At 37.2% G+C, this 23,107-nt stretch overlaps 1 protein-coding gene across 1 annotated transcript; it reads left to right on the top strand.

Moving 5' to 3' along the window:
- Positions 1–3,480: 3,480 nt before the first annotated feature.
- LOC126792407 (rust resistance kinase Lr10-like) lies at positions 3,481–9,803 on the top strand. The gene is made up of 5 exons (XM_050518831.1): positions 3,481–3,651; positions 4,084–4,276; positions 4,395–4,427; positions 4,534–5,569; positions 9,743–9,803. The coding sequence occupies exons 1-5, from the start codon at positions 3,481–3,483 to the stop codon at positions 9,801–9,803; spliced, it is 1,494 nt and encodes a 497-aa protein (XP_050374788.1).
- The last annotated feature ends 13,304 nt before the right edge of the window (positions 9,804–23,107 follow it).

Genomic DNA, 23,107 nt, shown 5'->3' on the forward strand with positions numbered 1-23,107 from the left:
GTTACCCTCTTAGAAATTTCAAACAAAGATACTTCGTGTCACTTCAAAAGACTTGGAAATATTGAAAGCACCTGTTACAGTCTAGGTAACGTGCCTCCTACGCAACACAGTTATCATCGTGGAAACTGTGTTAACCAATTATTCTCCAAGTCCAAATCAAAATGTGGAATGAGTCGTTTTGCTCTTCTCGCTCGTCTTTCTGTTCAACACAACAACACGTACAGTTATCTTCGTGGAAACTGTGTTCAGTTAGATCATCAGCAGTGACTTTACTGCGACCCCGAAGACTAGCTCGAAGAATATCACTGTTACTTGTAACGCTATATATAATTTGTCTCTCCATGCCAGTCTGATCGACTTCATGAAGCATAATAGTTTTTCATACATCATAATAGTTTCTTTTCCCTGGCTCGAAAATATCTCGAATATGTAATCTGTTTTCTGCCTTGATGAATATCTGTGTTCTCATTGTTCTTTTCCAATTAAAACCCTCATCTGGTGTAGACTCACAGTATGAAGAATGCAGTGTTCCCCAAATTTGTGGTAACCTGTCCATTAAGTATCCCTTCTACCTCAGCGGACAACAACAATCCTATTGCGGCTACCCTGGTTTTGAGCTGCACTGCAGTGAAAATACTGGCAGCCTCACATTGAATAGTCCAGATTACAGCTACGTAACGATCAACAAAATCAATTACGAAACCCAAACTCTTCTTGTCTCACAAAATACTTTCTTTTCTTTTGAGAATATCTCACAAAATACTGAAAGTAGTCTTATTGATCAAGTAACCCCCTGGAGGTTGTATTGGATACATCAGAAATTTTACATTGCCAAATGATCCGTTCAGGCTGGCTCCAAATTAAAAGGAATTCGTTTTGCTCTACCTTTGTAACTCTTCTTTGGTTGATGAGTCGTTTCCAGAGTACAAGATTGGTTGCTATGAGCAGCTGGACGCCAGTAATAGAACAACAATTCTGGCCTTGACCAAGGATGATCCACAGTTTGAAAATGCGCTTGAGAAGTGTGGAGAAGAAAGGACGATGGTGTACGCCGATTGTAACGACCCTAAAATTTCGAGCCTAAAAACTCAAAATTTCAAAGTCGTTAGAACACCAAAAACAATCTCAAAGAATTTGAAATCATTTAACGTGCACAGCGGATCATCTCTGAGTTCCAAATATAACTCAGTCAAACCGATTATTACAAACCAAATTTATAATTCGACATTACAATATGATGGAAAATGTAATAACCCTCACAAACTCTCACAAAGCTTACAAATAAATTCACTCAAATTCTCACACAAATCCACGCCAGAAATCTCACCACGAACAGGATACGAACGACTTCGAATCTCCGGAGTCGTCACTCAATCTCCGCTAATCAGTACCTGCGGAATTATCCCCTACACCATTGAATTGGTGCACCGGGATTGTAAACACAAACCCGGTAAGCTTATAGCTCGTATGAGTAAAATGACAATACCGTTCGCATATCAATATATACGAAAAATCACAATCAACAATATAAATGCCCTCATGAGTCAATGGACAGCCCATCTGGTTGTCCCAATGAAATATGAAATAAAACGCTCATGAGAAATTAAGTAACCATTCTGGTTACCTAAATGCATTTATAATACGGGTACCAAGAACGCTGGTACACATCTGTTACCCCTCTCGTAATACACCGCTGATATTGGATAGCCACCCGCTACCCAACATCCAAAACAATCTGAGTACCCATGAGCAGATAACCACCCGTTACCTCACATGCAGTACTACGCTGATATTGGGTAACCACCCGCTACCCAACATCCAAAACAATCTGAGTACTCATGAGTAGATAACCACCAGTTACCTCACATGAAGTACTACGCTGATATTGGGTAACCACCCGCTACCCAACATCCAAACAATCTGAGTACTCATGAGTAGATAACCACCCGTTACCTCACATGAAGTACTATGGCTGACAGACTAGAGCTCTAACTGTATCGTATCTTTCGCCCGGCCAAGGCTAGGTTCCGACTTGCCAAACATGTACAATAATCTCACATCATATTGTACTAAATCACGTCCGAAGACAAATTAACTTTTTAACAAACTCAATGTTAAACTCACGTACAATAATCGCACATCATATTGTACGTTTCAAAATTATGCTCGATATAATCGCAATAAAACTCATAACAGTATAATATATAGAAAACTATATATATTCGTACTTATTTACCATTTATACAATATATATATAGTTTACTATATCCTATACATGTCATATTTCACAAACACATGCTCAATACACAATTTCTCGTCATTGAGATGACCGTTTCTAATGAATTAATAACAGTACATAACATAATGAACTATATATATATATATATATATATATATACTTATTACCATTTATACAGTATATATGTAGTTCACTATATTGTATACATGTTCGTAATTCATTATTAAATACCCTTGCAAAATATTGAATCACCGCGAGGGTAGATTCGTAAATACGTGAGATTTTACTCACCTTATCGACTCGAGCGTAATTCCACAATTCCCGATGATAATTCATTTCCTCGATTTAATGATCACCTTGAAAAGATAAGAAAAGAATTTAGAATCGTTTCGTAAACCTTTAAATGCCGAAACAGTAATAATCGGTTACTGTTCAGCAATTTTCGGTTTTACGAAATTACTGTTCAGTGTTACTATTCACGGTTACTGTACAAATATACAATTTATATGTATTTCTGTACGTATAAATACTATATATGTATTTATATACGTATAAATATTATATACGTATTTCTGTACGTATAAATATTAATACGTATTTCTGTACGTATAAATATTATATACGTATTTCTATACGTATAAATATTCATACGTATTTCTGTACGTATAAATATTAATACGTATTTTTGTACGTATACGTACTATTTAAATGTAAATACAATCTCAGTAAATAAAATTTACTAATTACCTTTTACAAATTACTTTTTACATTTACTGAAAGTAATTTATATTTACATTTACCGAAGGTAAAATTTAATTACATTTACCGTAGTAAATAAAAGTTACATTTACATTTAAGTAAATTACCAAAATACCCTTAGCGGAAAACACTGTCACACCGCCGCACGTGGCGGCGCGTGGGGTACACGCGCCACCCGCCGGCAGGCCGCGCGTGGGGCACACGCGCCGAGCCCAGGGACGGCGCGTAGCACGCCACCGCCGCCCCATTTCTCTCTCTTTTCCTCCCCTCTTCTCCGCCACGGCCTCACGCCGCCCCTAGACCATCCACGCCCTCACACGCGCCGCTTAAGGCGGCGGTATCCCCCTCTTCCTTCCTCCTCCCCCGATCTGCAACAAATCATTCCAATCCCAACAAAACCACACCAAACAACCATACAAACAATCAATTCAACTCATCCTTACCTAATCCACGCCTTGGAGTCACCGGAGATCGTCGGAGGGATGCATGCCAGCGGCGATGGAACTTGCAGACCTCGGGTTGGAGCGGAGAGACTCACGCCGACGCGGGGAGGTGTGGCGAGCTCGAGGGTTGCTGCGGTCGTCCGTGCGAAGCTTCCCAGGCCGGCGGTGTGCGACACGGACAAGTGGAGGAGGAGATCGCCGGCGAGGACAGTGAGTGAGAGAGAGAGCTCGGGGAGGGAGAGGATCGCGAGGGGAGAGAGAGAAAAGGGAAAAGGGAGGCGGGGTGAAGGGTTTCCGAAAATGGAAACCCTAACCCTTAAATTTTTCCTTTTATACCCTTTTCCAGATCGGAAACTAACTTCCGTCGTTAATAACTTTTTCGTACGACGTCCGATTAGAACGCGTCACATATCCACGAACTTGTATTGACGAGTTCTACAACTTTCGTGAAGGAAGTTTTTGCAAACGATCGATAGAATAAAAGTCGATATAAACGTTACGGAAATGTAACGTTTTTCAATTCAAAAGTTCCGAGAACGTTTCCGTTTCTCGTTTAATAACGTCGCCACCAAACACATTCATTCTAATTAAAATTCGAAATTTTTATAGAATTCAAATCAAACTAAAATGTTTGAAATTTAGGGTTATTACACCGATGTTACTGGCAGCGCTGCGGGAATAAGAGAGAGGCTGAAAGCAGGTTATTTGGTGAGCTGGTCAGCGCCCAGAAACTGCATTCGCTGTGAGAAGGGTGGTGGGAAATGTGGAACTAGTGTTGGTATGCCAACGTGCTTCTGCCCGGATAAACTTCATGCTTTCTTCTGCCCTGACCAAGGTTAGTCTGAAAACTCTGAAGCATTCTATAGGGGTATATTGTCGGTTTTGTTTTTCCTCTTTAATCTGGTTAATTATTTATATTTCCCTAATCTTATTAATGATCATTGATTTTGCAGAATCAGAAAATTTGGCTATTCAGTTGTCAATAGGTAATTATGATATATCTGACATTCTTATGTTAATTAACAGTTGTTTCAAAGATTCTTGTGCATGTTTCTTGACAAAATTGTTCTATTATAGTTGGTGCAATTATAGTTGGTGCAATTTCTGGTGTGATGGTTCTTGTGGTTACTGTGTGGTGCTTTAGGGAAAAGTTATCAACTTATATCTTCTACTGGACAAAGCAAAACCAAAAGCGGCAAACTGTTGAGGCCTTTCTAAGGAACTATGGAGGACTTCAAGTTAAAAGATACAATTACTTGGAAGTTAAGAAGATGACCAACTCGTTCAAAAGAAAACTAGGACAAGGGGGCTACGGTGGTGTATACAAAGGAAAGCTCAATGACGGCCGTCTTGTAGCAGTGAAGGTTTTGAACAGACCAAGAGGTGTTGAAGAAGACTTTATGAATGAGGTTGCAGCCATTAGTACAACTTCCCACGTCAACATTGTTAGCCTGTTGGGGTTTTGTTTTGAGGGTTCGAAAAGAGCTCTTATCTATGAATTCATACCGAATGGATCTCTGGATAAGTTCATATTTGATGCAAAGGCTCCCACTGCCCAAAAGGAGCATCGCTTGGGATGGGACATATCGGAGAGAATTTCACTTGGGATAGCTCAAGGATTAGAGTACTTGCATCCCGGTTGCAGTGCACGAATTTTGAATTTTCACATTAAGCCTCATAACATTCTTCTTGACGAGTACTTCTGGCCAAAGATATCTGACTTTGGCCTTGCTAAAATACGTGACAGAAATGAGAGCTTTGTGTCAATGTTGGTTGCAAGAGGCACTGCTGGATACATTGCTCCAGAAGTGTTATGTAGAAACTTTGGTGGTGTCTCGCACTTATCTGATGTGTATAGCTACGGAATGATGTTTTCGGAGATGGCTGGGGGAAGAAGGAACATTAGTGTTGAAGTTGAAGACATAAGCGATATATATTTTCCACATTGGATTCACAAACGTCTTGAATTAGATCAAGAACTTGGCCTACAAAGCATCATGAATGAGGAAGACAAAGTAAGAGCAAGGAAGATGATTATAGTGAGTTTGTGGTGCATACAAACCGATCCTTCAAACTGGCCATCCATGAAACAAGTCATAGAAATGTTGGAAGGACGTGTCGAGTCCTTGCAGACACAACTCCATATTAATTGTTAATTTGTAATAGAAGTAATATAACCTAAAACTAAAATTAAATTATTGTAAATCAATAAGAAGTATAAATTTTAGCAATAATCATTTGACAAAACTTAGAGTTCATACAAAAAAAAACATAATCAAATTCTCAATTTAGTATTTGAAATCAATACCCCATTGTTTGATTTGTCACTCCATGCCTGCCTTTGTCCAGCCTCCAGAGACTCTAAGTAAAAACACAAGTACCCAAGTAAGATTAGAAACAAATTAAAACATAATCAAGTCAAATAAGAAAACCCAATTGAAAATAATCTTATATAAGTTTACAAATTGTTGATGAAGTCTGAGAGAGTGAGGTGTAGAATTGAATGCGCAGTAGTGATGGAGAGACTAAGAGGGATGTGAGACTTTGAATCTTTGATGGAATGAAGGAGATTTGGAGAATGCACTGAAGTAAGCAGCTGATAGAGAGTGGGGGACTGAGATAATTGAGAAAATTGAGAGTTATATCGGGAATGATAGAGAGGACTAAGAGTATTAGTGATTTAGTGTAGTACCAAGCAGTTGATAGAGAGTGAGAGACTGAGAGAACTTATAGTTATGTCATGAAGAATATAGAGAGTGAGAGTGTTAGTGATTTAGTGTAGTACCTAACAGTTGATAAAAAGTGAGAGACTGAGAGAACTTAGAATTATATCGGGAAGAATATAGAGAGTGAGAGTATTAGTGATTTAGTGTAATACCAAAAACTATATATATACCTAAGTTTTTTTTTTCCAAAATTCTAGGGTGGGCTTGAGCCCTCCCCCCCAGCTCTTGCCTTGCATCCGCCGATGATGGTTATTCAGGCATTCGTGTGTACAATTAACAATATATTTATATTTATTAAAAAATATATGAAAGTGAAGCTATGATTCAATATTATTCATACTCTAACAAGATCATTATGAAGTGAAAATTACTGTACAAGTGTACATGGTTCTTTTTCCATTTGATATTGTAAGAGGGTGTTTTGAAGCGGTGCGACTAGACCCAAAGCCAATCAAGAAATGATCTAAGAATTCCTGTCGTGATGAACTTGATAGTAACAACAACAAATCGATAAACAACAAGGAGTTTATAGAAAGCGTGATAAGGAAGCTGGATGCTTGTCAGTTCAGTAAAGATGGGATTGCATGATTTAAATGGTGAATAAAGTATGGTGAATGGTGGTTTGGGTGAGAGAGATAAATCATGATCTCTTGCTAGTGTTTTTTGGGTTTTATATGGGTTGGGATGAAATTGGATTGTAACAACAACTGTCTCCATCTTTATAGTGGAGCTTGAAAGGGAAGGGGAGCCTTAAGGACCGATGGTTCTTGGGATTTCTCTTCACTTCATCGGAGAGATTTGTGGTCAGTGTTTAGGTACAGTGGTGGTAAAGAAATAGGTCGGCGTTCTCAGATCTTGGCTTTCAAAGTTGTTTGAGCCCAATTTAACAACAGGTTAAATTCTAAGTGATTTAGTCCAAAAGCCGATACATGAGGCCCAAATTATATTTATTATTTTTATTTTACAGGATCCGCGGAATCCTATTTACATAAGGAAGTTGTTTGTCAAGATCACAAGTAATTATGAGCTGTCAAAATTGGCAAGGACGTGAGAATCCTTATTGTAATCAGAATCAAACTCTCTATAGAAAAAATCTATAATTATTTGAAGACGAATGAACCGCTGAAACTCAAATCTAACTATTATATAAATGGGTGAAGAGCATAAAAGAATACACAACTCTCAACATACAAATCATTACAACTACTAAACAAGACCCCTCAAATAAACCTTACTCTTAAGACCTCTTCAAGGGAACTTGTGAACAACTATCAAACCGCTAAAGACCTCACGTCTTTAGCAACAACATTCGAGACCGTTAAAGACTTCACGTCCTTAGCAAGATGATTATGTGTATTTTTATACACATAGAAGTAAACATGCGAATTAAGCTAACCTCAAGTTGATTAATATGTGTGAGAGACTTTTCAATCAGGCTTGTACGGCAGCAAAATTGCTACGGGAAAGCATTGAATCTCATCCATTTTGTTTGAGTAACAAGAACTAGGCCCAGCAAATCCCGAAGGATGGAGATCTAAAAGAGTTTGCTGTTGTGTGCTTCTTATAAGTGATTTCCAAATTTTCAACAGTGAATTTTAGAGATAGATGAGACTTATATAAAGATGTGGTGAATGAGCTGAATGCATGAAAGTTCATTGAGATTGAGGACGCGTGGCTTGCAAGGGAAGGTTTTGATGTCTAGGCTGGTTTTGGATGGACTGATGGAGTTTCTGGGTTTCTCTTAAAGCTTTGGTACTTTTTTTTTGGGTCTCTGGTCCTTGTCCCAGCCATGATTTTTTGGCTCTATTTATATTGAGTTTTTGATTAATCGGAGTGAGGCTATGGAATAGTAGGTCAAAAGGACCCTTAGCAGCCCTAGGCTTGTGATGGGCAGTGCCGCCACTCCTCTACCCCTAGTTTACTGAATCTCGCCAGAATCTGCTGCTGGGACAACAAGTATTATATTGGTCAAAATCTCTTCAAAACTCCTAGAAATCATCATTAATCATGGTCTTAAGATATTGGGAAAAGTAGGGGTGGCACTCCGGACCGAAAAATCGAGAACCGACCTGAAAAAACCGAATCGAAATTGAAAAAAAATCGAACCAAAGAATAAACCGAACTGAAAAAAAAAACCGAAAAACTGAAAAAAAATTCGAGTCGGTTTCGGTTCAGGGGTTGACCCGAACCGTTTTGATCGAACCGAACTGAAATAAAACCCTAAATGAAACGACGTCGTTTCATTTTAATTCCCCTAAATGAAAACCCTCGACTCCTCACTTCCTCAGTCCTCACCCTAGTTCACGATCCGCCGTTTCCCACTTTCCCGAAAACCCGAGAGGCCGAGACCAAGAGATTCTTGATTCAGCAGACCCACCGCATCGCCGGCGTCGGCATCAAAGTCTCGAGTCTCTCTACTCTAGCCGCATCGCAGAGTCGCAGTCTCTCTACCCGACGTCAACATCGCAAGTTTCTCCTCCAGGTAAATCCCTAATCTCATTTCGTATGCCCTGCCCTTCTAATCTCTCTATGTTTCTCATGCTGGTCGGCTGGTCCTCATGGATTTTGAATTGAATTTGAAGTAGAGAAAGGGTATGAAATGAATCTAAATCCGGATGTAATTATAGGTTGACCATTCGGTCCATTGAAGAACTTAGTTTGTTATACTGTTATAGGCCTGGTTCTGTAACTTGTGTTGAAGTTTGAGACTGTTTGTACTTTGGACATGGTTGTAGACTTGTAGTTTCATATAAGTTGGTTAAAGTTTTGATCTTATTAGGAATTAATCGTATTGTTCTAAATAAGCTTGAACTGTTAAAGAATGGAAGTATGTGGATTTGTAGTCTTATTTTGATCTGTGGCGTTTGAGACTCTGAGCTTAAATGCTTAATGTGTTGAGTGACCGATGCATAATTTGTTGTGGTTTTCTAGTGACTAAATGTAGTCTTATTTTGATCTGTGGTTGTTGAGGCTTTGAGCTTAGTGTGATAGATAAATGTGACCAGATAAATGTACCTGCATCATTTGTGATAGATAAATGTGACCAGAATGGTAGTACATTAGATTAGTAGGTGAAGGATTTAATAGGTAATTGACCATTGTAACTTGTTTCAGTAGGTGCAGGACTGCAGGATTTCCGGACTCCATCAGTTACCAAGCCTGACCCAAAGAGCTTGTGGAAGCAGCAGTCAAGAAGGTTAGTCCTTTATATGAAAATCTTGATATTATGGCTGTATATTCTCGCATAGTCTTTTTCTTTTTAGTAGCCATAAGGGGTCAGTGCAGTTTCTATGTCTTGTGTTCATTATTGACTGGTTCCGGAAACTGCTTGTGCAATTGCCATTGTCTGGCACATTTTTTTTCTTGTTCCCTTTAAGCTAATACTTATGGCTACACCAGGAAGCTTTTCTAGCTAAAGAAACTAGAGAGAGAAATAGCTAATACTTATTAGAATATCATTCCCCATCCTATAATTTAGATAAATATCAATTATAGCATTTTCTATGGATTAGTGACGTTTCACTTTGATTGCATTTAAAATTCTGTTTACTCTGCTGTGTAAATTCAGTGTTGAGGGATCTTCCTCCTAGAAATCATCCCACAATTGCATCTCCATGCATAAGAACTACCCATTAGCATCATAAGTTTAAGTAATATGTACTAGTTATAAGTTTATATAAGCTACCAATCCCCTTAATCCATCAGACCATGTCTCTTACATCCTGAACTAAATCCCATGAAACCTCCGAGACATGTACTAGTCCAGTCAGATGATAAAGACCTGTTCCATAGAAATATATGACAAGATTGAACTTTTTTCTCTTTTAATAAAAAATAGATAAATAAACAACACTTAGAAAAATGCTAAAACATAACTAAGAGAAACATACCATCAGGAAATAGTAGATGAACAAAAGCACTGTAGTCCTCCACAGAACCTACTCTAGCTTCAAAAATATCACCAACACTAAGTTGTAACAATCAGCCAGCAATAAAATAGTATAAGACCTATGGGAATACGGCATTATAAGACATGATAGTGATGATGCATCCCCTGGTGGTCTTGGCAGAAACTCAAGAAGAATTCTGAAACATTATGATATCTATTTCAAAACTATCATGCCTACAAGTCTTGTGGTTGTTTCGTAGTGGTTCAAGTTCTGTCCCCTGTGGCATTTTCTTATGTAGGAGACACAGTTTGGAATAATTTAGAGGCTGTATATATTAGATGTTAAACAAAGCTGTTAGATGTCATAAGGCTGTTAGATGTTATTGTTTTAATATTTATAAGGTTGTTAGATGATACTGTTTTAATATTTATTAGGCTGTTAGATGTTAAACAAGTGTTGTTTCTTATTGATTCACATATATTTAATCTTTTTTTATGCGGCTTAGCTTCTTTACCTATTCCTTTCAGCTTGTTGGAGGTGTGGACATGGTTCAACATGCTAATATGATTGGGAAGTGGCCACACATTATATCTTCTCAAATTGTTGCCTAGCTTGGTGCCCAAGAAAATTGTGCTGGCTATTTCTTAGAGTTGAGAGCTTATGGCATTGGTTAATTAGTTCATGTCAACAAATTGTCAATTCAATTAGTGAAAATTGTCAACAAATTATCTTTGAATTATGGAATATGGTAATTATCTTTCATATCTACACCATAAACTCATATGTACATTGAGATACAAGCTATATTATTTATGATCAAAGCAAAGAAAGGCAGATAGTATATAACAACTATAACAGTACTAAATCAACCGAGTTGAGAGCTTATGGGCATGGAGTCTTAAAACTCAATTTTTTTTATTACAATAGCTGAGAAAAAAGAAAGAGAAAAAAGAAAACCATTAAGAAGAAGTTGCAACTTGCAACTTGCAAGCTACACATATTATATAATCATCCACGCATCTGCTTAATTTGTTGTCATGAAACTTGTCTAATATCCCCTACTTGACAGCTTAATTTCTTATAATGAAGAGGAAAGTCGCAACAGCCCCTAACACCAAGAGTACCATTACAAAAAAATGGGGGAAACACAAGTGCAAGTGCAAGTGTAAGTGCATCCATATCACATTGTTATCAATGTTAATTTTTATTACTTGTTTATAACTTTATATGGTATGTTACAACATTATTAATATTATTTTTCTTGTTTATCTATCTTAGAATGTGGTAAATATGGGTGAATCAATAGCAGCCATTCCCACTCCCACTCCCAATCATGACCCCGCTCATTCTCCTACTCCTACTCATACTCAAGCTAGTAGTGTTGGCAACCCGGTGGTTGATTTAGAAGAGGAAGAATAAAGTGACGAAACATAGTTGGCACGGTTGAAGGAAAAAAAAAGGGCTCCGGTGTGGGATCATTTTAAGAGGATCTTGGTTAGCAAGGGCACTACGAAAAGGGTGAAGGGAGTTTGTAATTATTGTGGAAATGAGTATTTAGCCGATCCTAGTGGCAATGGCACTACGAACTTGAACAATCACATAGACAAATGCCGCAAGTACCCTCCTAATATGGAGAAGATGAAGGCTTCGGGGCAAAGTATTTTGTGTTGGAAACCAAAGAGTAATGAGTTGGCTATTAGGAAGTTTAATCAAGAGGAGATGACCGATGCATGTGTCTATTATGTTGTGGTGGATGAGTTATCATTTAGGCATGTGGAAGGAGATGGGTTCAAGTATTTTGTGTCGAGACTCAATCCCAATTGGGTGACCCCTTCTCGTAAGACAATAGCAAAGTTGGTGTTTAAGAGGTACTTGGCGGAAAAAGGAGAACTTGAAGAAGATGTTGAGTAGATATCGAGTGTGTTTGACGACAGATACATGGACTTCGGTTCAAAATATTTGCTATATGGTGATCACGGCACATTTCATTAATGACAATTGGGTGTTGCACAAGAAGAACATCAAGTTTAGTGCAATTCACAATCACAAGGGAGAGATTATTGCGGCGGTGTTGGAGAGTTGTTTGCAAGAGTGGGGTATATACAAAGCCCTCACTATCACTGTGGATAATGCTAGTGCAAATGATGTGGCAATTAGAGATCTTATTAGAAGAGTGAATTCTTGGGGAAATCCAAATGTCATTATGTATGGAGGCCGGAATTTGCAAATGAGGTGTGTGGCTGATATTCTCAACTTGATTGTCAATGATGGGTTGGGTGTGATGAATGATTGTATCAAGCTTATTCGTTCAGCGATGAGGTATGTTAGGTCTTCCCCACAAAGACTTAACAATTTCAATATGTGGGAATAGATGATGAAAATTGATGGAAAATGGGGTGTGATTATGGATGTGCTGACTAGGTGGAATTCGACTTACTTGATGTTGAGATATTCCTATAAGTTCCACAAAGTCCTTGATAAGATGTTTTGTGATGAGCCCAATGCTATATCATTTTTCGACGGCAACACTCCATCCATTCCAAGTAGTTTTGATTGGGAAGAAGCATAAGGCTATATGGATTTTTTGAAGCCGTTTTATGATGTCACCTTGAAGGTATGTTGTTCTCATTATCCTTCAATCCATGATACATTTGGTAATTTGCTTCGAATTAAGTGTCTTTTAGAAGCACAAGTTAATCCAAATTTGATTGGGATTAGAGAACCTATGATAGAAAAGTATAATAAGTATTGGGGTGATTTAGATAAGTTAAATCAATATATATTTATTGCTATTGTACTTGATCCTCGTTATAAGCTTGAGAAAGTAGTTGATTATTTTGAGATTTTATTTGGGGAGATGGATGAGAGGGTGGAGGTGAACTCAAAGATGGTGAAAGACCTCTTGTATGATATTTACAAGGTTTATGAGGAAGATGAAGAATTTAGTGTTAGTGGTTCTCAAGTGTCTAATGAGGGGAATGTAGGGAGTGCAACTTCAATTGAGGGTTTAACGGAGTTTGATAAGATGTTGAAGGAGAAAGAAGAAAGGAGAAGAGCAAAGCGAACTCATTAACAATGACATTGATAGGTATCTTGGAGATGCTATGGAGAGTGATCATGAGAAATTCCATTTGTTAAATTGGTGGAAGATAAATAGAACTCACAAGTACCCTATATTGGCACGCATTGTTAGGGATGTATTAGCTATTTCCGTTTCCACTATAGCTTCGGAGTCTTGCTTTAGCACTAGTGGGAGGGTGATTGATCTATATCGTGCTTCATTAAGTCCTAAAATGGTGGAGGCGTTGATATTTCTTCAAATTGGATTACGAATGATAATGTTCTCATAAGTCATGAGCTCAGTACGGAAGAGGTTGAAATATGTCATGAAGTTGTTGAAGGTAACATTTGATGTTTTCTAATATTTAATGTTTTAAAGTTTATATACATCATACTTTTCTATTTTCTAATATGTGATGTTTCTCTTATTAATATTGGATGTAGAATTACGAAAGGAGTCATGTTCAAATATGGTAGTGGGAAATGTTTGGAATGATGTGTTGACATCAAACACCACTTCATGGTCTTGAGAATTGATGAATGAGGGATTATGGCATTCACAAGGAGACTCATTTGTTATGAAAAATTTCATGTTTATTTAGATTTTGGTGAACTCAATTTACTTTGAAGTTTGGACTTTAAAATTTCATGTTTATTTGGACTTTGGTGAACTCAATTTACTTTGAAGTTTGGACTTTAAATTTGTATTTTATGATGTATGAAACTATAAATTGTGTAAAATCATAATGTTTTGATTGTTAGAAATGATTGTTTTTGGGTAAGAAAAAAGTTTAGATCCTCGAATGGAAGTATGGAACTATACGTCTCATTCAGTAATTCAGTTTTTTTTTTTTCAAATTTACAAAATTTTCCAAAAAAAAAAAAACCAAAACAACCGAACTGAACCGAACCGAACCGTTCGGTTCGGTTTTCAGTTTGACCTATTGGAGAACCGTGAACCGAATCGAATCAAACCGAAGTTTAATTTCAATTTAGTTTTCAGTTTGAGCCCAAAACCGAACCGTTTAAACCGAATGCCACCCCGAGAATGAAAATATATTCTCTATGGTATTAAAAGATTACCGGAGTTGGCCAAGCCAATTCCCAGCAGCTCAATTTTGATTCACATGCCTTCCTTTTACATGGAAAAAAGGTGAGCTTGAAGAAAATAAACAGGTTGGGTTAGACTCTGATATGGCTGGGCTTTTGGGCATTAAGGATTGTGGGTTTTTGTCCTTTTTTCTTATTAGCCCATACTAAAACTCAACCCGTAAGGCTTGAATCTTGGCCCCAAGTTCAAGATTATTAATGAATTTTCGTTCAAATAAGGGCCTCCCATGATTCATAACGTTCCACACCACAAACCCTGTATAAGCCCTAAACATAGCTTAGGTCTACATTTGATTGTCTATTGTGTTTTGGCTTGGTTTGATATTGGACTTTGTCGTGACTTTAAGGTCGTTAACTTGAATATTTGCATGTCAAGCTTTGACTGAGATTCTGGAAAAACGAGCATCAACATTAGCCTCCTTGATTATCTAGGCTATGCAAAGACTATAAAATAGGGTACATAAAAGAGTTGCTCGAGGTAAGCATGAATATCAAATATGCATGATGAGCATTTAGGTTTATATGGAGGTAGAGAGCGCATGTTTATCTATAATAATAATAATAATAATAATAATAATAATAATAATAATAATAATAATAATAAAAAGAATGAGTAGGCATAAAATAAAGAGATCGTCCAAATGAGCTGGGCAGAAGTACAATGGTTAATGATCAAGGGGGAAAACAATAGTGAATTTGAAACACAATGACTAAAGCATTGTGCTTTGTATGGAATGAATGCTTGGCTTGATGATCAAGAGATCTTGGAGCCTAGTAAATGAATATATTCATCACATGATCGTGATGGTTTTAATGAAAAATAAGTGTTTACAAAGTGATTTTAGAAGTAAAGCATGAGCATGTTTGGATAAAGTGTGAGGATGATATTTTGAAGAAGAGAGTATTCGTTTTACGCAATTAAAACTTTGTAACAAAGAGTGTACAACGGTATTTGAGAAAATATGTGGACAAATGAATGAAAATGGAGTAGGCATCTATGTGAGTGGTATATGATACATGACTCGAGTAAAATGGAGCTTGCGAGATGAAAAAGAGAGCATATAAAGTATTTTATAAATGCTGATGACATTCGCATTTGGCTCGTAATAATGCTTGATGGTTTGCTTTGCATGACTGATGAAAAGAGATGCAATTACTCTCTTTGCTTGGCTTTTGCGTGCTTGATTTGTGTTTGGCCTAAGTAGAAAGAGAGCTGGCATATGCTAGACTTAAATTCGTTTGAGCTTATGATAACCATGCTTAGGCATGTGCATTGCAGTTTAGGCTTGGTTGCCTCAGTCATTTGATGGACCAAGAGGGAGTGCATGGAACTTGATCAAATAGATTGTTTAACCTTGACATGCCTCCCATTAGTCTCGGATAGATCATAGATGTGCGACCTTGATAGAGAGGAGCTTGGCATGGAGTAAGTGGTTAGCATGAGCTTGTGTATGACTTAGCGTGTCTTCTTTGGTTGTAAATTGCTTGGCAGTATGTTTAGCATGGAGACAGTGGTGAGCAAAATAGTGCGTAGGCATGGGCTTGGGAAAATATTCTACTTGGCTTTTTTTCAACACTCAGAACAGAGAGGATATGTTCATTTGAGATGTTGCTGCAGGGAGAAAGAGGTGACAGAGCCGAATCTCTTTCCTCTCCAAATCAGATTTCTACGACCAAATCTTCTCTGATAAATACAAGCTCGTCTGATGCAGCAACACGATAAATTGGGGAAATTTGTTCTCATGGCTAGCTACAATAGAGGTGATGATACTACGGTGGCAATTTGTTCTCAGGCTTTTAAATGGAAAGAGAATGGGTAAGCTTCAAATGTCTACAAAATGGTAAAGAGAGCATAGATAGGCATGATTTAGTAATTAATGGCAATTGATGGCTTGATTTTTGAATGAGCGAATTGTTGTTGTGACTTCTAGTTAGACATGGTTGTATATGAATTCACATTAGCTTGATTCAATATGGGCATAGCTAACAAGCAAGCATCTTCAATTGTAGGTGTGCCTCTTCAGTCGATGCGGTGATCACCGCGGCATTGATAATGAACTGCTGAGCTTTTAACGTATAGCCCCCAGAACCATGGATAAATTGAGGTGCAATTGGAACACAACATCAGACTATGATTTGTTCATTTGGAGTCTCAAGTGGACCCCTTGTTTGAGATTCATCATTCCAGGATGACCCTCGCATTGGAAAACGAATCTGAATTTCTTCTTTTAATTGCATATGGCATGACTGATGAGGTAGTCTCAATATTTCTCTGTGACTTAGTTTGTGACTACTTGCTTGCCCTCATTCTAGTCATGACTCGATTGCAAGCATCATGTTTTTCTGCTGTAATAAGTAACTTCACGGTGCCTCGTAAAGCATGTGAATTCCAATAGTGCATAATGAATGCCTTGAGCATTATAAAGCTTGTTTGCTTGGTGTTTGACATATGAAATTTGCGTATAAGCATAGATCTAACTTACTGGACAGCCACTTAGCTCAAAGAACTAAGCATGAGAGTATGTAATTGTGCTGCGGTGGTATATGAGCTAATATGTCTATAGATTGTTAGGAACTGGAGAAAGAGGATGTGGAAAGCATTTTAAGCTTTTGAATTATTGAGTTTGGTTAGGATTTTAGAAAAGGTCGTTATGATGCAGGGGTTTGATGATAAATTTGTTTGTTCACCACCGCGGTAAACACTGTATTAGCTTAGGGTTTGGGATGGTATTTGATGAAAACGGATGGTGTTTGAGAGATTGCAATTGTGGCTTCTACATGGTATTGTGAACAGACATTTGATAAGTGTCATCATGGTTGCAAAAATAAGGCTTTAGCATGTATCGGCTCGTTAGGCAAGGGGATGAACGTGTTATATCTTGGCTTGGCTTGGTTTGGCGTGGAGATTGCCCAGCAGCCGTTACTTGCTTTTAGTGCATGTGCATTGTATTTCACCTTGAGCTTGATAATGGCTTTGCGTGGCTTGTTCATGCATTGGTACAAAGAGTTGTGCTTTGTTTGATTGTCAGATTACCAATGGTGAATTAATATGGCAGATTAATTACTGTGATATGATATGCTTTGGCATGGTGTCGCATGTTACACTCATTCATGAGTATGCTTTGGGGGGGGGGGGGGGGGGGGGGTCTTGTATGCTATATATTGTGCAGGAGTGATTCATGAATTCTACTGCTTCCTAAATGAATGCTTTAGAACATGAAAATCCATTTTGCTTGAAATTTAGCATATGCATTTTGCATGGATCTTTGTTTGATTGACTTACTGTATAGGCACTTAGCTTATGTACAAAGAACATGATGTAGGTGCAATTTTTGATTGGTACGGTGATGACTACAAAAGATAGGTCTATAGATGAATGAAAGCTAAAGAAGGTGGATATGGGGAAGAGCTGAATGTCCTGAATTTTGGAATTTGGGCACAAAATTAGAAGAACTTTAGTCTAGGAGAATGGTTTGGATGATAAATGGTATTCATTACTGCAGTAAGCATATACTGGGTTTCAGTTTCAGTTAATGTCGTTGCTAGAATATTGTGGGTAAAGGATTGAATTTGTGGATATCAAACTTGTTTATTGAAATTGTGACTTTTCCATGGCAGAGGAATCAAATGGTTGTATAAGGCTATAAGCAAACTTCATGCAGTAGTACCTGTTGCTGTTACTGTATAGGGGTTTCACTTGCTGTAGGGTTAAAACTTTGGATACAGTAACTGATTATTTGGTTTGAGAAAGACTTACAGTAATGATATTGGTTTGTCATTTAACTTTCTACCCAGTCTCAAAAGTGTGGAAAAACTGTGAGCTACGGGGACAAACAATCTAGAAAGCAAACTATAGTGAGCCCACCTTTATAATTGTACATAGGTTAGCATTGAAATGGCTTTGGCTTGTAAAAAGGCTTGGAAAAGTGTTGTATGGTAGAAAACAGTACACGCTTTGGCTAGTTTAAAGGATACTGGCTTGTATAAGGTTTTTTTTTTTTTTGAATTGTTGGTCTGAAAGATGCATGTTTGAAGTTTTGAACAATGATATGGAACGATCATGTGCTAAAATTCAATCAACCTCCAAGTATTATAGCATACTATTTGGGGGACTGACAATTAAGGCTGCCTCTCGCTTGGAATTGGCTTGTACGTATTAATTTGCTTGCACTAACGTTTTTGCCTGAGTTGAGTATTGCTTACTTCTTACTTGGAATTGGCTTAAATAAGTAGTCATTTGCTTGGACTGATGTTTTCATCTTGATTGAGTATTGCATGTTGCTTGCTTGAGTTTTCTTTGCAGGTAAAGAAGTTTTGGCTTGGTTGAATGATAGTGTTTGTAGCTTGATTGAATGTTGTTTGTTGTCTGATTGAGCATGATTGCTTGTTTTAATTATTTTGGCATGCTTAAGTATGCTTGTCGCTTGGTGCTGGATCGGGTATAAAGTTGGGTGCTGTGTTGTGACCGATCTCAATAAGATTTGCATAGTAGCTAGAATGGTTACTGCGGTGTGAACTTTGGTATCAATTTTTTTTTTCTTTGAATTGTGTGTCAGTAGCAAAGATAGAGCTTGACATATTTTGTTGCTTGGTTTGGATAAGGCTTTGAGTGCATGATGCTTAGATTTCTTGCTCTGAGCCATTTCCTTTTTGCAGGAGTAATCATATTATTCTTCTTCTGCAATAGGAATTTAGGAAGTTGGTATTGCATGTATCACAATGATATTCCTCGCAACTCAGATTTGGTGGTCTACTAGCATGAAAGTTGCAGTTTCCTTGCTTGTCGAAGCATCAAATAGATTTTGAAGCTTCTAACAGTAAGAACACTGATCAAATTGTGTGGTAATGAGGTTATTGAAGGGAAATGACTGAGGTGAGACTTCATTGGATGTGTCAGCATTGACACCATAACATGGTGATAGAGGAGGGTCTTAATCATAAAGGAGATGATATTTTCTATTGAACCAGAGTTGATGCTAATAGGGGCGGAACTATGAATGAAGAATGGGTATGGCTGGTTTAAGGCATAAAAAAATTTTGTGATAGAAAATTAAATATCTAAAGAATTTGTAAAGAATATGTTGTAACTAAAAAAAAATAATGAGAAAATTGAGATAATAGAAATAAATATAGATTTATTAATAGAAAATAATAGACAAAACTGTAAAGTAAAAGAATAGAGAAAAAATGAAAAATGAAAGAATTGGGAAGGAGTAGAAAAAAACAAGGATGAAAAAAGAGAAAAACAAAAAGATGAGAGAATAGAAATAAATATAGATTTACTAATAAAAAATAGTAGACATAAATGTAAAGTAAAAGAATAGAGAAAAAATTGAAAAATTAAAGAATTGGAAAGGAGAAGAAAAATTAGGGATGAAAAAAGAGAAAAACAAAAAAATGATTGAAAAATGAAAGAATTGGGAAGGAGGAGAAAAAATCAGGGATGAAAAAAAGGAATGTAGGAATCAAACCTACAAGCAACCCTATCTAAAATTAATTATACTTGACTTTTAACCAACTTCACCAACTCAAACTTTAATAAAAATAGCACATATACTTTCCTCCATCCAAACACAACATTAAGGAAATTTGGCTTAGTGACCTTGATCGGCATTAAGTACATGATTTGGTAATCGTCGATATGTATATATGTTTGTTTAAAATGTGTTCGTTACATTGAAATCGCTAGATAGATCCCAAGTACCCAAATTCCCACCCCCCCCCCTCTTGTTTAGTTTCATTAATTTTTATTTATTTGTCTTTGTTAGTTTAATTTAGTCTTTTCATCTAATCACTCAAATTCCCGACACCTATCAACTCATTTTAAAATAGTCATCACTAGGCTGAAGTTGTGATTAGGCTTTAGTGCGAACTGAGACCAAGCATTACTAAGGCTTGGTGCCTTAGAGTAGCATTTTCTTTATTTTAATTTCTTTCCTTTATTTGCACTAGTGACTTTAGGTACCGATTAGCCTAGGATTGTGGGTTAGCCACTAATCCCTGAGGTACGATAATCTTTGGGTTTAATACTTCCCTTGACAACGATACATTTGATTGCTTAAACTGTGTCCAAGTCACAAGATACACCCAATTTACCTATTAAAGCTATGCTTACTCACAACGTAGTGATTAAGTATCGATAGCAACTCGTAATGAGACGCGAAAGAAGGCTTGGGTAGACCAGGCAAACTACACGTTGGACCAAGCGAATTAAAGTTCTCAACGTTCGTCACATTCGCCGACATTAGAAGTCAAGACAGCACAATCACAGTCAACACACTCTCATACGTACGTACATACTGGCACGCCTACGCATACACACGCTCCAAATAGAGAACGTTCGTCAATCCTAAACTCACTTGGCATCACGAACAATAGCCCCCTAAATCACTCTAAGAGATTGTAAGGGCAAGAAATCAAAGAGATCTTGAAGGATTTGCGAGTGATTATCTCTCCCATACTCTCTGTATCAGTCCCAGCAACAAAAATGATAGAACATGTTTGTCAAATGAGGAAGAAGTAACTGAAATGGATATGGGTCATGTGATGGGTTTAGGGTCAGAAATGAGCTTTGGGTTTATTGGGTTGAAAATCTCTTTTTCTACTAATTCAATGTCAAATTTAAAGTCACATAATGCATGAATTTTGGTTGCCAAGCCAAAAATTTGTTTACGTACTTTATTTCGACAAGGAGCCTCTCAAGATCCCTTACCTTCCAAATCACGACCCCTTATGTAAGCCCCAAAACGTAGTTTAGGTCTACGAGAAATGCATGACGTGCTTAATCTACACTTACCTTGATATTAAGCTTGACATGATTATAAGACCATTGACTTTGGTTTTTAACTTGTGGAAAAACATGTATCGACAGATATATGTCGAGCTTTGGTTTTTAGCCTGTGGAAAAACATGTATCGACAGATATCTACCAAGTTAATAGGATCCACCGGCAAACTCATTATTCATTCTTCTGAGTAATTCAACAAGTCAAATAATTGCCTTCTACCACTCAAACGTTACTTCCATCTGGGCCACCATTGACACCAACCTGATTTTCCACATAGCTTTGCATCCAACATTATAACTCAGTCATTCAACACTGTTTCTACTTTGTATCCAATTTTCAAGATCCAAAATGAAGCAGAGCATCTTCTTCCCCCCAATTATAAACCTCTGCATCCTCATTTTCTTTCTCATATCAGAAACCTCATTTGCTGTAGACTTATATTACCAAAACTGCAGTGTCCCCAGCACTTGCGGGGGCCAAAACATAAGCTTTCCGTTCTACATCCCAGGGCAGCAAGAAGCCTACTGCGGTTTTCCGGGGTTTCAAATCTCCTGCATTGATGAACATGATAGGAGCACTTTGTGCGACGTTTTTAACATGTTTTTACCTCAATTTGTACTTTGCTTAGCCCTTATTGTTGTACTATTGAGTCATTGAGTCATAGTAAAAGTCTTGAGCGGTATTGGATGCATTTTTGTGCTTACATGAGTTAAAACGCATAATTGGTTTAGAGTCCTAGTTTGACTAGGAATCCTTGTTAGGTTTTGAAACTAATTATCTCTTACTTATGATTTTATTTTCTTATTTTCAGATTGGATTGAAGAGATAATTAAAAAAAAAAAAAGATGGAGCCAAGTCATGCAACAATTAAATAGAAGATGATCATTAAAGGCATAAAACATGGCATGTTTTAGGGGATTAAAGCATGGCATGTTTATAGGAAGAAAGAAGCAATTTCAAACCCTCCATCTTTCCTCTATATATACATGGCTTCATCTCTCAAATAGGATGACTTCTCATTAGCATTCAAGAGCCAAAACTCTACCAAAACACCACCATAAACTTCCCTCACAAATTAGCCAAGCCGTCCACCCCAAAACCATCATCATCTCCACCGAGTTTCACCATTGAAGACACACCTCCAAGGTTCCTACAACGTGTGATTCTCGCAACTCATCTCCATGGCTTCGTCTATTTGTGTTAATCTACAATTCTTTGTCTATGAAGATTGTAAGTTGTTGTTTATGTGGAAATATTGGTTTTGTATTTGTTTTAAATTTCAGTTGTATTTGATATTTTTTTGAGACTATGCCAAATCTATGTTCTTATAATTAATGAGTTTGTATTTCTATTGTTGTGTTCTAATCATCTTTCTCATATTTTTAGATAATTTTCAGATATGTGCATATGAATTTAGTGGTTGGATGCAATCCCTAAGATTGTGTTTGAGTGCTAGATTCATCAACCATATTGACAAATCGAATCATGCCCTAAGTAGGTTCGGTTTGTGTTGATTAAAAGTGGTAAAAATTCTGGAAATTTGCATGTGAAACCATGGTGGGTGACGCCACACATGAAACATGTCTCCAACAAAGATTTGGTGCTTAAATGTAATCTTGTTTGATTTCTACTCTAAGTGTTTTTGAATTCGATTGCATGCAAATTTAGATTAGGCCCTAAGTCAATCTAAATGTTAATTGAAATCTTGCATGATTAGATGATCCCCTAAGGCTCTAATTGTATTGGTGTCTAAAAAGTATGTAATTGGTCGAATTAGAATGCATGATAGGTTCGAACTTGTAATTATGTGGTGTAATGGTAAATTTGGTTTAAGTTTGTTAAAGAGAAGTCGATCATGTAAATAATAATTTAGGTTTTATTTGAGTAGTTAATAATCAATCTCAAACCCCCCATTATTTGTTAACACTAAAAGTTTAGAGTTCCCTTCAATTCCCCGGAAAGAACGATCTCTGCTTATTCTATACTAACGATGATGTTTTACATGGTTTATTATAGACGTTTTAATAAAACGCTCTATCATTTTGGCGCCGTTGCCGGGGAATTGAGAAAATCTCAATTCTTTGAAGTGTTAA

This window comes from Argentina anserina, chromosome 4 (genome assembly GCF_933775445.1).
Source record: "Argentina anserina chromosome 4, drPotAnse1.1, whole genome shotgun sequence".
NCBI lineage: Eukaryota > Viridiplantae > Streptophyta > Magnoliopsida > Rosales > Rosaceae > Argentina > Argentina anserina.

Coding starts and splice junctions, on each gene's coding strand:
- LOC126792407 (XM_050518831.1), top strand. CDS start 3,481: ATGCATGCCAGCGGCGATGGAACTTGCAGACCTCGGGTTGGAGCGGAG. Junction 3,652..4,083: donor GGAGATCGCCGGCGAGGACA/GTGAGTGAGAGA, acceptor TTTGAAATTTAG/GGTTATTACACCGATGTTAC. Junction 5,570..9,742: donor GAAGGACGTGTCGAGTCCTT/GCAGACACAACT, acceptor TTCAGTGTTGAG/GGATCTTCCTCCTAGAAATC.